The sequence below is a fragment of the Crotalus tigris genome, unplaced genomic scaffold, assembly GCF_016545835.1.
Source record: "Crotalus tigris isolate CLP2741 ecotype Arizona unplaced genomic scaffold, ASM1654583v1 scf7180000017663.5292952, whole genome shotgun sequence".
Taxonomy (NCBI): domain Eukaryota; kingdom Metazoa; phylum Chordata; class Lepidosauria; order Squamata; family Viperidae; genus Crotalus; species Crotalus tigris.
In genome coordinates this window covers 4,855,337-4,875,035 of record NW_024096550.1, presented here as the reverse complement: position 1 = coordinate 4,875,035, position 19,699 = coordinate 4,855,337, and the positions used below count along the sequence as shown (strand labels likewise).

General features: G+C 37.4%; 2 protein-coding genes across 7 annotated transcripts in view; one reads left to right on the top strand and one right to left on the bottom strand.

Annotated features, from left to right (window-relative positions):
* The window catches only part of EXOC6 (exocyst complex component 6), a 121,420-nt gene that overhangs the window by 14,294 nt on the left and 87,427 nt on the right, over positions 1-19,699 (top strand). The window lies entirely within an intron of this gene.
* On the bottom strand, positions 11,962-13,179 carry LOC120304923 (nucleophosmin-like). Its single transcript, XM_039336042.1, is given in 2 exon segments — positions 11,962-12,559; positions 12,561-13,179. Coding segments are annotated over 2 exon segments (906 nt in total). The 5' UTR covers positions 13,146-13,179; the 3' UTR covers positions 11,962-12,238.

The window sequence follows — 19,699 nt, the reverse complement described above, 5'->3', positions numbered from 1 at the left end:
AGCAAAGGCACCAGTATTATATCTTTCTTTGTTGTTTTATAATGAATAATTTTGAGACACAATTTCCAGTGCATCAAGAAGTACAGTGACCATTTACAAGATTTAGTGGAAGACGTTCTATTTTAACAACATCTGAATTACAAGACTATAGTATCTCACACTATACTAGTAGCCCAAACATTAAGATCAGTGGTAAAGGAAGTTGTAGTTTAAATTTCAGTTTCAAGCCCTGCATCATTTCTCTATCCCTATCCAACAAAATGAGTTTCAATGTGGAGAAAAGCAAAGTTGTACATTTAGGCATGAAAAATCATAGGTACAAGTACAGATTGGGCGAGACCTGGCTTAAAAACAGTAACTGTGAGAGGGACCTTGGAGTCCTAGTGGATGATCACTTGACTATGAGCCAACAGGGTGCAGCAGCAACCAAAAAAGCTAATACAATCCTGGGTTGTATAAACAGAGGCATAGAATCAAGATCATGCAAAGTATTAGTACTACTCTAGTAAGACCACACCTGGAATACTGTAGCCAGTTTTGGTCACCATATCACAAAAAAGATGTTGAGAGTTTGGAAAAAATCAGAGAAGAGCAACTAAGATGATCAAAGGCCTGGAGACTAAAACATACAAAGAACGGCTGCAGGATTTGGGTTTGGCTAGTCTAAAGAAAAGAAGAAATAGGGGAGACATGATAGCAATATTCCAGTATTTGAGGGGTTGCCACCAAGAAGAGGGGGTCACGTTATTCACCAAAGCACCAGAGGGCAGGACAAGAAACAATGGTTGGAAACTGATCTAAGAGAGAAGCAACCTGGAATTAAGGAGAAATTTCCTGACAGTGAGGACAATTAACCAGTGGAACAGCTTGCCTCCAGAAATTGTGGGCACTCTATCACTGGAGATTTTTAAGAAGAGGCTAGACAGTCACTTGTCTGAGATTGTGTAGGTCCTCCTGCTTGAGCAGGGGGCTGGACTAGATGATCCCTTCCAGCTCTATTCTCTTCTCTATTAGCTTCAGAATGAAAAACACAAAGAAACAGAGCTAAGAAAATACATTGATTCTGGGAGGCCAGCTGTTCCTTGTAATCATATCAGTGCATTGGGGTTGCAGTGACTAAGTATGCTAAATTAAATATGACTTTCATTTAGGTAAGATAGGTTTTAACTTCAATCTTGAAGTGGTAGGAAACATTTTCTGCTGCTTCGAGAATGTGAGAGAATGTCATTTCTGACTTTGATTGTATATGATTATGGACAATCTCCAGCAACTTTCCCCTTTCTGCTTTCTAAATCCATCCCAAGATTTGTGTGAAACATATTCTGCATTCTCACGCTTTTGTCTTGGATTTCCATTCCAAGGTCTTTCAGAGCTTAGTACTTTGTCTTTCATTTGTCCATATTTAAATTTCTAAGCTCTCAGACTTTCTTGTTCTTCAAGCTCTTTCAGGTGACCAGGCATTACATGTTTGCTTGATAATGGTACCTTCTATCTATTACTTTATCTTGTGGTACAATGTTACAATGCAATATAAAATATGGAGAAACACCTCTTATGACAGCCCAGTTCCCAATCATCTTATGGACTTAGCTGGGTACATTGTGAATTGAGTAGAAGGAATCTTTTTTTGTAGTTTGTCTTTTTTTGATTGTCACTTTAATTTAGTTTTCTTTTACTTTAAAGATTGTCTTATTAATTATGTTTGTATAAAATAAATATTGTTTTAAAAATAAGTGATGGAAAGCTTCCCATTCTATTTGTATATTCTGACCAAGAACACATGGACATCCTAATTAAAATGGCTTTCTTCTTCACTTGAATATTCACAGCATGATGGCAATATCTTTGAATTCTGTGTTTAAAATTTGAGGCATCAATAAAAAAAAGCACTGCTGCTTTATATTTAACTTTGTTTTGCAGGTATGACATGAATTTGCACTATATATCTGGAAAAAGGGAGGAAAATATGTATCCATATAGATTATGGCACTGTTTTTTCAAACATTTGGTCTATTGTCGAGCACTTAACAACATGAAGAGATATGAACAAAAAGAATGAACAACTATCTACAACTGTGAACAACTTTTCAAGAACTCCATTGAGCAATTCTTGAATATTTCTTGCTGCCTATTGCTTTAGAAGGAAGAAGATCTTAAGTTGGATTATTAATGTAGAAATTCTTGATAACATCTTGGAAACTGTTTTGAGACATACTTTGAAACTTAAGAGGAGATAATTTTTGCAGCCAAAAACTAACTTTTAAATCACCATCCTTCAAAGCTCAAGGATTCTGGGTACAGTGTAGTAGCATTCCTGAAAGGGATTTTAGCTTTCCCGTTTTTTTAGTGGGAGTGTAAAATAAAAGCATTAAACATAGCAAGGATTTAACACATCTATTTTGTTTTACGTATTGATAAATGTATCTTGAAAAATCATGCTTCTGGTCTTTGGGAACTCCAAAGAAGGAACTGGGAAGGCAGGTGGCCTCATGCAAAATAAAATTAATAAAATAAAATAAAACAAAACATTGGAAATCAGTGGCAATAATTTCACTAGTAATAAACAGTTCTGCTCTGCAAAATTCAAGTTAATCTGCCATCCTATCTACTCCTGATATAAATTCTGTATGCTTTCCTCCTGCATTGTCCTTTGTTATTGCTGGCTTAGCTGCATTTTGCAAACTCTTCTCACTCTTAAATGAAGGTATCACTCTGCTGAAGTTTATGATGAATTAATGTTATAGATACTGTTCTTAATGCCTGAATTATATAATCTGAATCTTGTAATTTTGGCTGTTTAATATAGAAAGTATATTAAAAAATCAGTACAAGATGAATTCTCAAAAGGGTTACCATAAGAAACAGATAGGTAAGTATGTGAAAACTTGCATTTAACATTGGAATGTTAAAAGTAAATTATTTTGAGAGCGCTGTAGAGTTTGCAGGCCTGTTTGGGAGTCAAGTGTTCTGTGCTATCATTGTTACAGAATTAATCTGTGTTGTTGGGATTATTTTGTCAAAAAAAGATGGTGAGTAGTTTTTACTCACTGTTTACTCACTTCATTGTTACATTATTATATTTCTCTACATCTTGTATGTGTTGCTGTTCATTGAACAGTTAAGTAACAGTAAGATAATATAGAATTTCCAATAAGCCAAATCATTTTAGAATGGTAGTTTTTGTGTATAGTGTAGGACAGTGTTTCCCAAATGTGACAATTTTAAGGCATGTGGACTTCAACTCCCAGAATTCCACAGCCAGCGTTGCTGGCTGTGGAATTCTGGGAGTTGAAGTCCACATGCCTTAAAATTGTCACGTTTGGGAAACACTGGTGTAGGAGGATGATAGAACTTGGGGGGGGGGAGTTGGAAGAGGGGTCTGCCTAGAATCCCTACCAACTTACTGCAAGTAGGCTTCTTTTTGAGCAAAAGGTCTTCTCTTATATAGTAATCTTGCAGCATGCCCACAAAATCCATTCTGGAAAATTGCCCATCCTCAAAGTTTTGGAGTATGGATGGGAGGGAGAGCCTTTTAGCAGTGATCTATTCTATCATGGGAAGACATCACTGGATTTAACATGTAATTCAGGTTCATCCCAGAGGTGGGAATAATGGAAAGATTTTTTTTAGAATAAAGGCTGGTAAACCTGTAAAGAAAATGCTTAAATATTTAATTTAATCTTAAATATTTTCACTCTGCTTAAAATATCACTTAGTTTTCAGAAGTCATTTGAAGGTATAGCTTCATTTGAATCTATTCACAAAGTCTTTGTTTAATGTGACACAAATAGCTGAAAAATGAAAACTTTAAAAACACGTATTGCTTTTTTTTTTTAAAGTGCTTATTGTATGAATTGGTAAGAAGCACAAAAGCTTGGCAGGAAGAAGCATCTCCTTGCCTGCCACTGTAAAAACAGGATGGAGGAAGTCCATTGCAAATCTGGGTTTACTGATTATCAGGTGACGTTACACTACAAAGGATGTGCATTAACAACTATCAGTGAGATACACAGATTATTCAGACTGAACAATAACTGCTCTAATGTCATTATTACAGAATATTGACCCTGGTTATAGGAAGTAATGTTAACTAACAAACTGTACTCAGCCCTTCCTGCTTGTAGAAACAGGATACTATTAGTGAGAACAATTCACAGAAATTGCACATACAGGAAAAAGTGACAAGACAAAGTATAAAGAACGAAGATTTATACATTCTTTCCCCTTTGCAGAATTCAAGCGAATGCCGTTCTTTCTGCATGTGGTAATCTTCTAAATAGAACAAAGTGATTAAAAAGACAACAAACAAGGAGTGGAATGATAGGGATCACAGATAATGGCTGCACATAGAAAACCTGTTACAGAATTAAGAATATGTCATTATTAAAAAAGCTGATGGATAGCAGAAAAAACCTGGACATTATTTTATAAAGTATTTGAAATGATTGTATTAAAATTTGGCAAAGGAGAGAGAGAGACTTATTCCATTGTGCTTGGCATCTTTTATCTTTTATTAATTTTATTGTAATGTCTTGATTGTGAGCTGGCTAGACTTGTTGGGTATAGGGCGACGTACAAGTTTAATAAATTATATGTGTGAATATGAGATATATAATTAAAGATACTGGCAAAATGTCCTAAAGTACCATAGGAGTGTAGGATTTATAGTACATCCCATTTTTCCATTGTTTGATATTTGTCTTTGATGACACAATTGCAAACACTGAATATCAGCTTTGTGATTGTCTTGATGTTGAAAATTGGCTTTTGCTTGTGTTGTCTTGCATGTTTAAAATCCAACGACATTTTGGGGATTGTTGTGAATCTATCTTCATATTTTGCTACATTTATCAGTTTTATTCATTTAGTTAATTTTGAAAACTTTTGTGATAGCTAGAGATATTTAATTCTCTAATGTATATACAGGATATGCATTGGCATTGAAAAAAGTGACTGATGACCGTTTTTTCATACTTAACAACTGTTGCAGCATCCTCCATAGTCATGTGATCATCTTTTGCGATCTTTTGACAAGCAGAGTCAACGAGGAAGCCATCATTTAACAATCATGTTACTAACTTAACAACTGCAGTGATTAACAACGGTGGCAAGAAAGGTAGTAAAATGGGGCAAAACTCACTTAACAAATGTCTCACTTAGCAATAGAAGTTTTGGGTTCAATTGTAGTCATAAATTAAGGACTGCCTGACTGTTTTTTCTTAAAGATTGTGATATTCATATTCTGCTTTAAATTAATGTCAATACTGCTTCAGATCACTAAACTATGAATATGTGTAAGGGATAGGTTTATCGTTTTGGCAATGTTCAATATTCATTATTCGGGTATTATTTATCTATTGAATGAGCTTTAGGGTAAATTATAGTGACCGATTTGCTTGATTCACTTTTAAAAGTACACATTTTATTTTTAAAATTATATGTTCATATTTTAGTAAGAAATTAATTGGTTTCTAACATATACTGTTTGACATATAAAACCTGATACATATGACTCTGCAACATTGTTCATTACAAGTTGTATACAAGAGCACTGTAAATTGAGGGTCCTTCCAAATACTGTAATCTCCAGAGTAGTGAACAATAGCTCCAAATTTTAACCAAATTATAAATTCCTTTTCAAAAGAAACCAAAGTATTACATGTAAAAAATGGGGAAAGACCAAAGGGGAAGGTTTCACTGTCTGTACAAAACATTATTTTTTAGCAATAAATAAGAGAACAAAAAATATTCAAAACTGGCTTTACCTTTTGGGTTATATATGATTTTTTTGTTTTTTGAACAGATTAATCTGACCCTTCGTTGAGTGGTCATGGTTAAATTGATCATGGCTAAACTTGACAACACAGGATTTTTGTGGCTTAGCAGGGTTTTCAGAGGTGAAATGGGGATTAATTTAAGAAGGGCTAATTTTGCTTTTTCAATCTCCTATAAAAACTCTTCACTTTTTTCTTTGTGGATAAATTTCAAGGAAAGAAATTAGTAACTTAAAACTTGCTACACTTCAATCCTTATCTCCAAACAAAGATAGGGATGGAGGGAGGGAAGGGAGCGAGAGAGGGAGGGAGGGGGAAGGAAGGGGGGAGGGAGGGAGGGAGGGGGAGAAGATGTGGTACATTTTTCTCTACCTGCCAAAGAATTCAGGACAGGTAGTGTTTGACTTACAACCACAACTGGGACTAGAATTTGCATTGTTGAGCAAAGTGGTGGTTAAGTAAACCACACCTGATTTTAGAATCTTTTTTGCCACAGTTGTTAAGCAAAGCATTGTGAATAATGTGGTCATTAAGTGAATTTGGATTCCCCAGTGACTTTGCTTGTCAGAAACTGGCCAGGAAGGATGCAAATGGTGATCGCGTGACCCTGGATGATGCAATCTCGTAAATGCTTGCCAATTATCAGGCACCTGAATTTTGATCACATGACCATGGGGATACTGCAGTGACTGTAAGCGTGAGGACCGGTCATAAATTATTATTTTCAGTGCTGTTGTAAATTCAAACAGTCATTAAACAAATAACTGTTTACGTGGAGGGTTACCTGTAATGCTTTGTATTAACTTTATTGAATATGCCAAAATGCATGGTTTCACATATAATGTTGTAAAGTCACAGAATAATACTTTACAAATCAAGGGAAAAGCTATATTCAAACCTTGAGTTAGAGCAGGGGTCTTCAAACTTGACAACTTTAAGACTTGTGGACTTCAACTCTCAGAATTCCTCAGCCAGTGGCTGGCTGAGGAATTCTGGGAGTTGAAGTTTACAAGTCTTTAAAGTTGCCAAAGTTTGAAGACCCCTGAGTTAAAGTGATCTCCCCCCCCTTCTTAATACAGTGAATAAACCCAACCAAAGTTTGCCAAAAGAAAAAAAAATAGAATCTTCAATTACTGTTAGCTTTCAGTTCTCTGTAAATTCCAGAGAATAGGGGGAGAATGGTTGAAATGAGTGTGTGACAGGTGCATCTTCTAATCTTCAGAAATGATTCCCCAGAGGCTTTCCAGTCACAGTGCTTTGAAGAAGATGTTGCATCTTACACGTCTCATAAAAGTTATATAGATACTTTCATTTTTAAAAATAAATCATAATTTAAAGGAGGATAGTTTCAAAAGCTTATAGTTTCAAAAGCTTATTATAGACCTCATGAAAGTCTATGCTGTCTCTTCTATTCTTTAAAACAGCTGAGACTTTTCCAGGCTTGGGCAAAAGCCTGAACAAAATGCCACTGCTTTAAGGAATGCAGTTAACAAAGTTAATGTAATTTTTTAAAGCAGCAGCATCTTTTTCTGAGTTACTTAAATGAATGCCAGAGAGGGGTTGTGCTTGTTCAAGATCTGAAGCCTTCAAAGTTATTTCTTAAAGAGTGCATAGCTTATCCCATTTTCTTTTGGCATCCTATCAAGTGGCATCTGTATAATATCGTTAGGTAGATTCCATATACATTGTCTGCTAAACAGTAAAAAGGAATTAACACATTTCTTCCTCTGCCAAATCAAAAAACCTTGGACTGCACCTATGTATCCAGATTTTATTATGCTCAGTTGATAGAGATGTTACAACAAACATGTAATTCTTAACAAAAATGACTGTTTTTTTATTCATTGGATTCAAGTTCCATAGTCTAAAAAGGCTACTTCTCTGTATCAAGTTGGCTATTTTTAATCAATAAGGGCCAAACTGAATTGATTTGACACGTAGCTGTATTTATTTCCATAGCTGTATTTATTTATTTAATCTGATGTATGATTTCTAGTGTTATCTAGGTATATTGGATTAGATTATCTTCAAATAATTTTCTTAAAGTACAGATCCTGCTTCTGTAAATAGTCATGTAATGAGGGGAAAATTACACTGATTATAGGAGCAATCTCTCTCTCTCTCTTTTTCTATTGTACTTTGTTATCTTCTACAGAAATTGATAGCATTCACATATCAAGGAAACTATAAAGTGGTTTATTAGGTTTTGGCTTAGGATGTTCTGTGAATTCAGTCTTTGTGATGTGTGTGTAAATCATGGTTTATAGCTCTAGGTACCATTCCAACTGTGGTTTACTCAAGAGCCACAATGAAAGAGTCTGTGATTTAACAGGATGTGTAAATCCAGCAATGATTTCCTTTCTGACCAAGTTGTTTTTGAACAGATCTGATATTTCTGACAACTTCAGTTCCCTTCCAATGTAGGCCATCAGAATAGAAAATACTTAAGTTCCTTCACCACTCTTAAAAATAATCTTTTTTCTTATTGACCCATCATGAGAGTTAGTGCTGCATCAAGAAAACAAGTAATGATATAAAAGAATTCCTCTCAATTCTAACAGTCTTAATCTTTAGTTCATTCAAGTATTGTAGGATCTGATTTCTCTTCATTTCTTTTCTGTCCCATCATACAGAGTTCATCAAGACTTTAAAAAGCTTCTTTTGAAAGTGTGGTAGAAAAAAATTATCCAGGTCACTCTCTGGGTTATTTCTTTTATAAAGCCTCAGGCCAGTTTCTTTTGTAGTTCCGCGAATACATCCTTTTCTAAATATTCTCTTGGCTTGTCAGTTATAAAACCATTTTCAATATAATTTCTATCTTGTCAGCTAAAATTTGTTCTGCTATTGACCATTGGCTCCTATCTTGCAGAATTGTCTTCAGTCAGCCATTGTTTTCCCAGATCTAAGGTTGTCTTCGGCACCTTCAATGGGACACTGGTTTTGTCCACTTCCTTTTTTAATTATCTTAGATAATTAATATCTGTTATTGATATTTTGGATGTTAAGAACTTTCAGAAGGGTAAGTTTCACTATACTTGGAAAGTTTTACACTATCCTTGATGAAAGAAGTTTCATGTAAGTTTAAGGATTAAGAAAAAAATACTTTTGGAAAACAGCAAAAGGTAGACTAGAATGTTGATTTTGGAAGGTTAAGGGACCAAATAGGCCAGTGGTGGCGAACCTATGGCACCGGTGCCAGAGGCGGCACTCAGAGCCCTCTCTGTGGGCACGCACGCCATCACCCCAGTCCTAGGCCTTCAGCTGTGTTTATAAAACCTTTTTGCTTTAGGCCTCCACCGCTGTGTGCAAAAAAAAATAAAAAAAAATAAGGTTCAATCAGTCAGTCAATTTCAACTTCTTGAGGGGAAAAAAAAGATCTTGCAAAGTTGGAATTGATTGATTGAACTTTTTAGTCCCACCCAGTCTGCCATTACCACCACAGCCACGCCCAGCCAATGGGCCACACCCAGCCAATGGGCCACACCCAGCCAATGGGCCACACCCACCTGGCACCCGACGATGCATAAGTGGGTTTTGGGTTGCAGTTTGGGCACTGCCCAAGGTTTGCCATCACTGAAATAGGCTGTGTGCGTGTGTCTGTGTGTGATTTGAAATTAATTATTAAAAAAACCTCATGTGGGAAAGATTTGTTGATCAGTAAATGGATATAAGGTAAGAAGGGAATTTGAAGATTAATTAAAGGAAACCAGAGCGAACTCAAGAGTACAATTAAAGAAGCGACCATTAATACATGGGAACAATATTATTTGACTATAGAAGAAATCAAGGATATTCGGGAATAATATACCCAGGACTACCTGTACAGAAATAGATTTAATAGGGATGGCAGAAAAGGAACAGGTTTTATTGGTTAAAATTGAACCTAAGACTGAGTTGTATGTGGATTTGAAAATAGATTTAAAAATACCTGACTATGAGAGTAATGTGAATAAGATGCCACAGTAGTTTCCAGGGGTCTTCAAACTTGGCCCTTTTATGACTTGTGGATTTCAACTCCCAGAATTCCTCAGCTGGGCACGCTGGCTGGGGAATTCTGGGAGTTGAAGTCCACAAGTCATAAAAGGGCCAAGTTTGAAGACCCCTGGTTGAAACAAATGAGACCTGCTGATATCTAAATAATTAAAGAGGACATTCAGATAAATCAGAAAAGTGACTTGGAAAGCTTTCTTACAAAAGAGACATGTTAAACTAGTGAAGGAATTCCTGAGAGGAGACAAAGAGAAAAAGATAAGAAATCAACTTCTGGGACATTATTGGAAGGGATTAAAGACCAAACTTTAAAAGGTAAATTGAAGGACTATAAAGTAGATTTGTTCAACCTGGGTTAAAATAATATATGTTGTAATTGCTGTAGCTATTAATTATTTTGGGGGGGGGGCATTAATACCTCTGTAGCTATTAATGGAACTTATTTTTTGGCTCAGTCCTGTATGATTAGACTTTAAAGATTTGTTCATAAATAACAGATAAGATAAGGGAGATATTTCTTTAGCTGTTACAGAAAGTGATAAATTGGAATATAAAGTGGATATATTTGATTAGGGTGTGTGAATGTATCTTTTGTGTGTGTGTATTAGCATACATAGATTCTGGTAGCTGTTAGGTGTCCACAGTCACGATTTGCAAATTGGACAGCCATAGATAACCAACAGTTACTCATGAGAGATGAAGAAAATGAGACCGTTCTTTTAAAAAGGTAAAATATAAAAAAAATGATTTTCAGTATTACCATGTTTACCTTGAATGTCAAAGGGAATAAATTACTATGTTTTTCAGATTGCTGTATATAAACACATTCCAAAAATTCAAAAGAAAATGCAGTATTCCAGCTAGACCACAAGATGGCAGTGGTCTGCTATTTAAAAAACAAATAATGACATTGAAGCAGAATGTACATTACTGCAGACCAAATAATACTTTCAAGCTCAGCCTGAAGTATGCAATTACTGGAAGTATGGAAGGCTGAAATTATTCCCAGTTCACTAGCTGACTGTTAAGGCAATGATGCTTGACACAGAAAACAGAAATTAAACCTAATGCAATCCCTTACTGATTCCTAATTTTAGAAAAATCAGTTTCTGAAGCAAGAAGCTCATTTGCTTCAGTTTTCTGAACACCCCAACTTCTTGGGATCGCTAAATAGCTGTGGGAAATGAAGCTATCCTTTATTTATGCTAGTCTTGATCCATAACTTTCCTTTAGAGTTCCGGATTCTAATTTTAAATATAAGAATCCTTTTTTCCCTTCCAACAAAGGAAGAAGCTTGGGAACGCTGATTTTCTATAAATGACAAAGCATCTCCATTCAAGGAAATAATACATTTTGCACCTGGGAAGTACGTTGCAGTTTTGTGAATGCCTAGCAAGGAGGCTTCATTTACAACATGTCTCTTTCTCCATTCTCAAGATGGACAGTGATTAATATTTATACGTAAGGGTGTAGGTATATACATATGTTGTATATAGCATGTTTATATGTGTATTATGTATGTGTACACTTTTGAGAGCAAGCAACAGAATTTCATTTTTAATGTGTGCCAGTGTGCCCACAGTAAAAAAAATGACAATAAAGGTTATCTTATCATTTATCCCATCTCATCTTATCCATTCACTCTTTTTAGTAGCTTCTGTTCTTCTCAGCCTGAGGTGCCCTCTTCTTTTCATAGAAGCAAAGAGGAGAGAAAGTCTACCTATGATATTCAAGTCTGGTTACATATAAATATTGGGCTGTTTTCTTATATTTAGAATTTTGTGCTGGTAGATAACTAAAATAGTTGGGCAAAATGCAATGTATTGTATGAATAGAATTACTATTGAATATGATGACTTAATGTTGCTGGTGCTTAATTGTTGATTCCCTCTCTTCAGAAGAAAACCCATGTTATATAAATTGTCTGTTTCTATTACTGTGTCTGTTAAAATACATTAACTGTTATTTCAGATCTATATCCCAGATCAGTTTAGAGGGGTTAAAAATATCACCTCAGCTCATGATGAGAATGTTAATTTCCACAAGGTGGCACTGTTTCCACACAACATAAAGAAAATGAATTTTTAGGTGATTTAGGTTTGTCCTGTTTTCATGCTGAATTGCAAATGGCTTGTGAAATAAATGGTATGTGTATATTATACCCTGCAGCCTTTAAGACAGAACTTGAACTTTCACATTTTTTTTTAAATACTAAATTTTTATTTTCACATTTACATTTAGACTTCCCCTTCCCTGATCACCACTACTATGCATTATCAAAATGTTCCATACATATTTTAAATGGAAAGGATGGAATCTTGGTATTAAAAAACTGAACAGGCATTGTGGACCATACATTCTTGCCAAAATAATATGGACGATATTAATCAGACTCTGGAGAGAAAGCTTCAGTCAGGTATTAATGGTTAAACACATAGGACCATCATTTAAAAAGGAACCATTTGACTTCTTGCTTACAAAGACTGCCTCCACTGCCAGAGCTCTTGAATCACCTTCGGGTCTTCTGCCTTGTAACAACTCTTAATATAATTTGCAAACTTGGCTTCTAACTTAGGAAGATTACTTCCCTTTTCCATAATTGTCTGCATTTTTGCTTTTATCTCCTCTATAGAGAATTGTTTTGGTGATTTTACAGGCTTTGGTGATTTGGGAGTCACTGGTGCCTTTTCTTTTGGGGATTCTTGTACTTTCAATTTGGATGTTGTCAACTTTGGTGTTGCCAATTTAGAATCTTTTCCATTCTGTTTTGATTTTGGTGTTTTCTTCACAAAAAGAATCTCTGGCAGGTTTTTTCTGTGGAGTCTTATCTTCATCATCTTCGTCCTCGTCTTCATCATCATCTTCTTCTTCATCGTCATCGTCATCATCATCTTCATCGTCATCATCCTTGCCCGCCAGCCTTGCTTTTTTCAAGGGAACTTTAGTTAAAGTCACACCTGCAGGTCTTTTTGCCATATTTTGCTGTAGTTTATCCTCTTCATCTTCAGATTCTGGTTCTTCCTCTAAAGCTACAAGGTGTTGTCCACTGACATAAACTGGCCCCAAACCACTTTTCAATCTCAGAATTACTGGAGGTGTAATTTCAAAGCCACCTAATGAAACCATAGGCTGAACCGACATCTTCAAGGATGCCAGTGTCACTTTTATCTGGTTGCCTTCATAGTCCAATGCTTCTGCTTCAACAACATGCAAGTCATCTTTAGCACCAACTCCTAAACTAACTGTTCTTAGAGAAAGTTGATGTTCGTTTTCTTCATCGTTCACCTTAAAGTGGTATGGCTTATCTCCCTTCAGTTCACAGCCGAAAAGGAAGGTCTGCGGACGCAGGGAGCCTATGTTATCCATATCGCTGTCCTCCATGCTGCTTGTGCGCTTTCAAGCACCAGCCTCGGCTGCCGAAGATTCGAGATAAAAAGGAGGGTGGGGGGGAAAGGCTCGAGGACGATGACTCCAACGCCCCGAACACACCAGCGACCTCTGGGAAAGAACCCCGAACTTTCACATTTTGATATTATAAGGACCTACATGCTAAAAACATGTTTTTAGTGACAAACTTGCTTTTCTCTGCTGGCTTTTCACTAAAATATGTTTAGAATATGTTTGTTTTCTAGCATGTAGCATACTATTTCCCAGTAATTAGGTATTCCATACTTGCCTTAATAAGAAATAAATTCCTATGAAGGAACAGCTACTCCTAAAACGCTTAGATAGCTGGAGAGGGAAATATTACAAGGTTTGGGAAAATAAAAAGAGATTAAAATCTGCTTCCCTCCAGAAATATTAGCATCAAAAGGCACTGCAGCTATCAGGATGATTTATTTAAGGTATGTTTATTTCATTTTTATCAAGTTTCTCTTTGAGAGCTCAAGACATCATATCCCCAGAATAAAAAACCATTTAAGGTAAATTGAGTCAGGCAGTTTTTATGAGCCCCATCCACTCTACTGGGGATCTCCTTTAAAGCAAAATATTATAATGGCTCTCAGATGTAAGATTTTAAAAATAAAGAAGAAAAACATGATGGGGTGGAATGGACTGAACTTAGAACATACTGAGACTATCTAATCTTAGACAGCTGTAGTTGAAAGAAAGTTGTTCAAACTAAACATTTAGCATGTAAAATTGTATTTATGTATTAACATAAAAGTATGAGAAACCTGTTTTTATGTAGAAGAATGCCTTGATTTTTTTTAATTTATAAAAATGTATACTAGTAGCTTTTTAAATTAGGAACATGAAGATATAATAAGCCCTCCTGAAACTGGAATTTCTGGGAGTTGGTGAGATGGTGTCAGATGGGGGGATACGGGTCTAAACAATTAAAGTAGAAAGAAATGGAATGTCAAAACAAGATAGGAATTCTAGCAAACAAATGCTGTTTGCTTTTATATTTTCTGATATTTTTTTATTTCACTAGACATAACTTATCTCTTAATATATTTGCCCAATGTTATTTTTATATGTGACTGCATGCTAATGCTTTGGTGTTGGCTGCTTCTAGAATAACCTCTCTAGATGCTTTCCAGATCTCTTTGTTAGACTTTACTTTGTTGTTGTTGTTATTCTACACTGCTCTATGTCTGTTCTGGTTTTCTTATATGTTTTTATTTTTTTGGTTAAAAGATATGTATGCCAATCTCAAAACACAACTCTGGGTGGTTCACAACAACAATAAAACCCAGATTAATAAAACCCATAAAGTATAAAACCAAAACAAAACCAGGCGCCTCAGTCTTTCCCTTGGAAGACCCCACAATCAACTCCAGATATCTGGACTCTATCCCAGTGCCTGGGTAAAAAGCCCACTCAAGACGGCCTTTTGGAAGGCTGAGAGAATGTGGGCCTACCGATCCCATCAGGTAGGGACAGCCGTGGAAATGGGCTGCTTTTGAGATCCCACTAGATGGCAGGATTTCAGGAAAGGGAACTGGGGCATGCCTGACCTATCCAATGTCATGGGACAGGCAGATATTCTCAAGCTATCTTAGCTTGCAAGAAGGAATACATGACCATGTATATGGGCCCATATAAAATGTGCATGTATAAAAGGGGTGTGGTTAGACTACCTCCCTCTGCCACAGTTTCTCCCCTCTCTTTACATCAGCGCAAATAGCATTTATCAACTTAGATATTTATAAGTTTTGTATGCTTGTAGAAACAGAAAAAAACCCCATGGAACATACAAATATGCAACTCCTTGAGCTGGTCCTTTTTTTCTGATGAAAGGTAGTGCAGCAGTCCTGTAAATAAATGGCCCTTTTGCCATTGGACTGGCAAGGAGAACAAGAACTGAAAATATCATTCTGAAATCTAATTCGGTGTCTAGCTTCAGGGTGGCAATCTTCAAGAGAGCTAATTTCAATAAACTTAGAGAGGGCGTGGGAAGAATTCCATGGATGAGAATCCTCAAGGGGAAAACAACTCAAGAAGCTTGGGAAATTTTGAAAAGTGAGATAATAAAAGCCCAGTTTAGCACAATACCAACAAAGAGGAAAAATAACAGCTCTCAAAAGAAACCAGCATGGCTGCATAAAGAACTCTCTGACAAATTGAAACAGGACAAGTATAGAAAGTGGAAAGAGGGGCACATAACTAAGTCAGAATATCAGCAAGTAGCCCGAGCCTCCAAAGGTGAAGTGAGGAAAGCCAAGGCTCAAAATAAACTAAGGCTTGTGACCAAAGTCAAAAATAACATTGTGTAATGTTTAGTTTTTTCTTTGTATATGTTTTTTGTCTTTGTATTGTTTTGTTTTTTTTCTTTTTTGTAAAATTTATAAAACTTTTAATAAAAAAAAAATAACAAAAAAAAGCTTCTTTCAACATGTAAAAAACAAGAAAAAAGTGAAGGAAATAATTGGTCCATTAGTGGGTGAAAGTGGCAAGAAGGTGACAAGCAACAGGAAAAAAGCAGAACTATTTAACTCGTTTTTTGCATCTGTCTTTACATAAAGGGAAAAAACAGACCAACCTATCAAAAATAGTGCCATAAAAAATAATAGAAACACAAATTAAGATAGGCAAGAAAATGGTAAGTGAGCACCTGTCCAGCCTAGACAAGTTCAAATCACCAGGACCAGATGGATTACACCCCAAGGTTCTCAAGAAACTGGCAGATGTGATCGCAGAACCACTGAACTATTATTTTTCAAAGATCCTGGAGCACTGGGGAACTATCGGAGGACTGGAAAATTCCCATCTACAAAAAAGGAAAAAAAATGGACCCAGGAAATTACAGACCTATCAGCCTGACCTCAATACCTGGGAAGATCCTGGAAAAGATAATCAAACAACGAATCAGCGAACACCTAGAGCAGTGATGACAAACCTTTTAGAGGTTGAGTGCCCAAACTACAAATCAAACCCCACTTATTTATCGTCGGGTGCCAGATGGGCGTGGCCCACTGGGTGGGTGTGGCCTACTGGGTGGGTATGGTTTGCATGGGCATGGCCTACTGGGTGGGCATGGCCAGCTCACCGTCAGTTGCGTAAGGGGCACTTGTGCGGGCCTGGGCAGGACTGGGCCAGATCTGAGAGTCTCCGGCGGAGGGGGGGTGGGACTGGGGCAAGCGCCAGGGCATGGTCCATTGGAGGAGCCTCACTGAGCCTCAAGGCAATGCAGGGGGCCCATGGACAGTGGCATGGACTGCCTGGAGCCCTGGGCAGCAGAGGTCAAGCACCCAGCCTGGCCCTTGAGCTCCCATGGCACCAGGACCCCACAGTCCTGCCTACCCTAGCCGCATTTCCCTGAGGGGGTGCCCAGCTGCATGGTGAGTGCAGAAGGGCAAATTGCATGGGTCAGAGGAAAGCCCATTCCCTCTCCATGTGAGGAGACCTAGCTTTGTAACCAAGCATCCTCAGCAATAGGATGAGAGACCACCAGGGGATGGCAAAAGGGCCACAGGGCTGCTGGTGGCCAAGTGCTAAGGCAGGACTTTCCTCAGGCCCTCCCTCCCATTCCAATCTCCCTGCCTCCTTCCCCCCTCCTTTCTTCCTTCCTTTCTCCCTCCCTCCCCTCTTCCCTGCCTCCCTCCTTTTCATTCCCATCTCCTTCCTTCCTCTCTCCCTCCCTCCTTCCCCTCCTTCCTCTATCTCTCTTTCTCTCCCTTTCTCCAAAGTCCAAACACGTGTGTGCTACTTTCCTCGCTCACCCTGTTCATGCTGTGCATGCCCACAGAAAAGGCTCTGTGATAGAGGATTAAACAGCTGGGTGATATTGGGCCAGTCATTCTCTCTCACCCAATCTGCTTCCCAGGTAAGGAAAATGGGAGGAGAAAGGTATGTTGGATATGTTTGTTGCCTTGAGCTATTTATAAAAGTAGTATAGGCCAGATATACTGTACTTTCCGGCATATAAGACGACTTTCGAAAACGTTGAAATTGGCGCTGAAGTCGGGGGTCGTCTTATACGCCGAGTCGTCTTATATACCAGAAATAACGGTAGTTTCCAGCGTATAAGATGACTTTCTAGGCATGCGACTCGGCGCCGAAGTCGGGGGTCATCTTATACGCCGGGTCGCCTTATACGCCGGAAAATATGGTAAATAAAAATAAAATTAATTCATTAAATAAATACTGGATTTCAGGACCTACTGATTTTCTAGACACGTAGGGAAACCAATCCAAAGTAAGCAGCAGGTTGCCTAGAAGAAGACTCCACTTTACAAAAGATGAGAGAGAAAGTGTGTGTGTGTTTCATTCTGTGTTTCACAGCCTCATGAGTTTAATAAGATTTATTCCTAGATATAGATGTGCAGGACTGGTGTCTTAAAAATAGCTGTCCTCTCGGTGCACACAGATTTGAAATGTTCGGTAGCATTGGATAGATTGGATTTTTCCTTGTTGCAAAGGATGGCTTCAAACGGGGATGATGCAAGGAGCCCAATAATCTTCCTTCTTTTCTCTTTTTTTGAAAGCAGAACCAGCCTTTTATATTAAGGCTCTGCTCACCTTCCCAAACTCCAAACTCACGCATCCTACTTTCCTCGCTCATCTTCCCAAACTCCACTCTGGAGTAGGATGAGGGAAATAGGATGCGCTTGCGAGTTTGGAGTTTGGGAAGGCGAGCGTAGGATGTGCAAATTTGGAGTTTGAGAAGGCAAGCTAGGAAAGTAGGATGCGCGAATTTGGAGTTTGAGAAGGCAAGCTAGGAAAGTAGGACATGCAAGTTTGGAGTTTGGGAAGACGAGCGTAGGATGCGTGCCTTCCCAAACTCCAAACATGATATTAAAGGGGGTGGGGGAAGAAATGATTAATAAGGGGGTGGTGTGTGTGTGTGTGTGTGTGTGTGTGTGCGCACGTGAGAGAGAGAGAGAGCGAGAGAAAGAAAGCAAGTGAGAGAGATCCCCTTTCTGTAAGTTTGCTTATTCTGCAATGCTTTCCTTTCCTGACACTTTTGCTTCCCTGCTGGCTCAATCTTTCTTTCTCTCTGCTGCTTCTGCTGCCCAGATCTAGGGCTGCAGAGTGATTTTGCTCCCCTCCCCCCACGGCCGATCTGGGCAGCAGAAGTGTTTTCAAAGTCTCTGGAACTCACATCTATGGCCATGGAGTGATTTTATGGCGCTTCAGTGGCTCGATGCGGGTGCCGGATACCTGGAAAATGCGACGGGGGGGGGGGGGAGAAAGCAGCAGTGCAATCTGCATGGTGGGTGGGGGGAAACGGCGGCAATCCAGGCAACAGAGGCCTTTTCCCACTATCCAGCCCGGGCTCTCAGTGCAGAGAGAAAGAGAGCTGAGAGCACAGGCACACATGGAGAGGCAGAAGGGAGCAGTCTGGCCCTGCCTCCCTCCAGGGTGATGGTGGGCGTGCCCATAGGGACGGCTCTGCGTGCCGCCTGTGGCACCCATGCCATAGGTTCGCCACCACTGACCTAGAGGCAAACAAAGTCATTACTAAAAGCCAAAATGGATTTGTCAAAAATACATCATGCCAGACAAATCTTATTGCATTCTTTTTTTTTGTGGAAACACATTTTATTGGTTTTTTTTAATTCTTAAAACAAAGTACTCAGGACATATGTGGTGCTAGAACAAAACATATATACATAGTACAATCAATACATCAGGTATTCCCTCTCTTTTTCCCTCAAGTTGCATAGTATATTTAAAATATCCAGTTCTAGCTTAAATTTATTCCACCTGAACCTGTTTTGAAGCTTTATAAATTTAGAATACCGTAATCAAGTTAGCTTTAAATAAAAACCTTATCAATTCAGGTATCTCTTCCACTTATATTCTAGTTCCTTAATTTTATCATGAATTTTATTTATTTCTTCCACTAATTTCCCCTATTTAAAATAAAGTATTAATCTATCCTATAACTATCTAATCCATCAATTAATCAATCTCTTTAAGCTGACAGAATATCAGACCTTAAATCATTTCAATCCATTAGACAGAATTCAAATTTCATCCAATTAATTATCATAACTAATAACATCCACGTCATCAAACAAACACATCATCTTATTAAATTAACTTGATAATTAATAATTCAATCCAAATCTAAAACATCTCAATTTTCTTCATTCCATTACATAATAATTTTCATACAAATAAACGTATTGTTCTAAAAAATACATTCTTAATATTCTAGATTATCTTTAATCCATTATATAGAAAATATCTCATTTTTAAGCAAAAATATTGATCTATCCTATATATATCTAAATGTACATGTCTATTTATCTATCCTATATATATCTAATCCATCAATTAATCAATCTCTTTAAGCTGACAGAAAAGTATCAAACCTTAATTCATATCTATCCATTAACCAGAATACAAATTTCATCCAATTAGTTATCACCGCTAATAACATCCATATTATGAAATAAACAAGTCATCTTATTTGATTAACATTCAATTAATTATTAATTCAATCCAAGTCTAAAACATCTCTTTACTTCTAACTCATA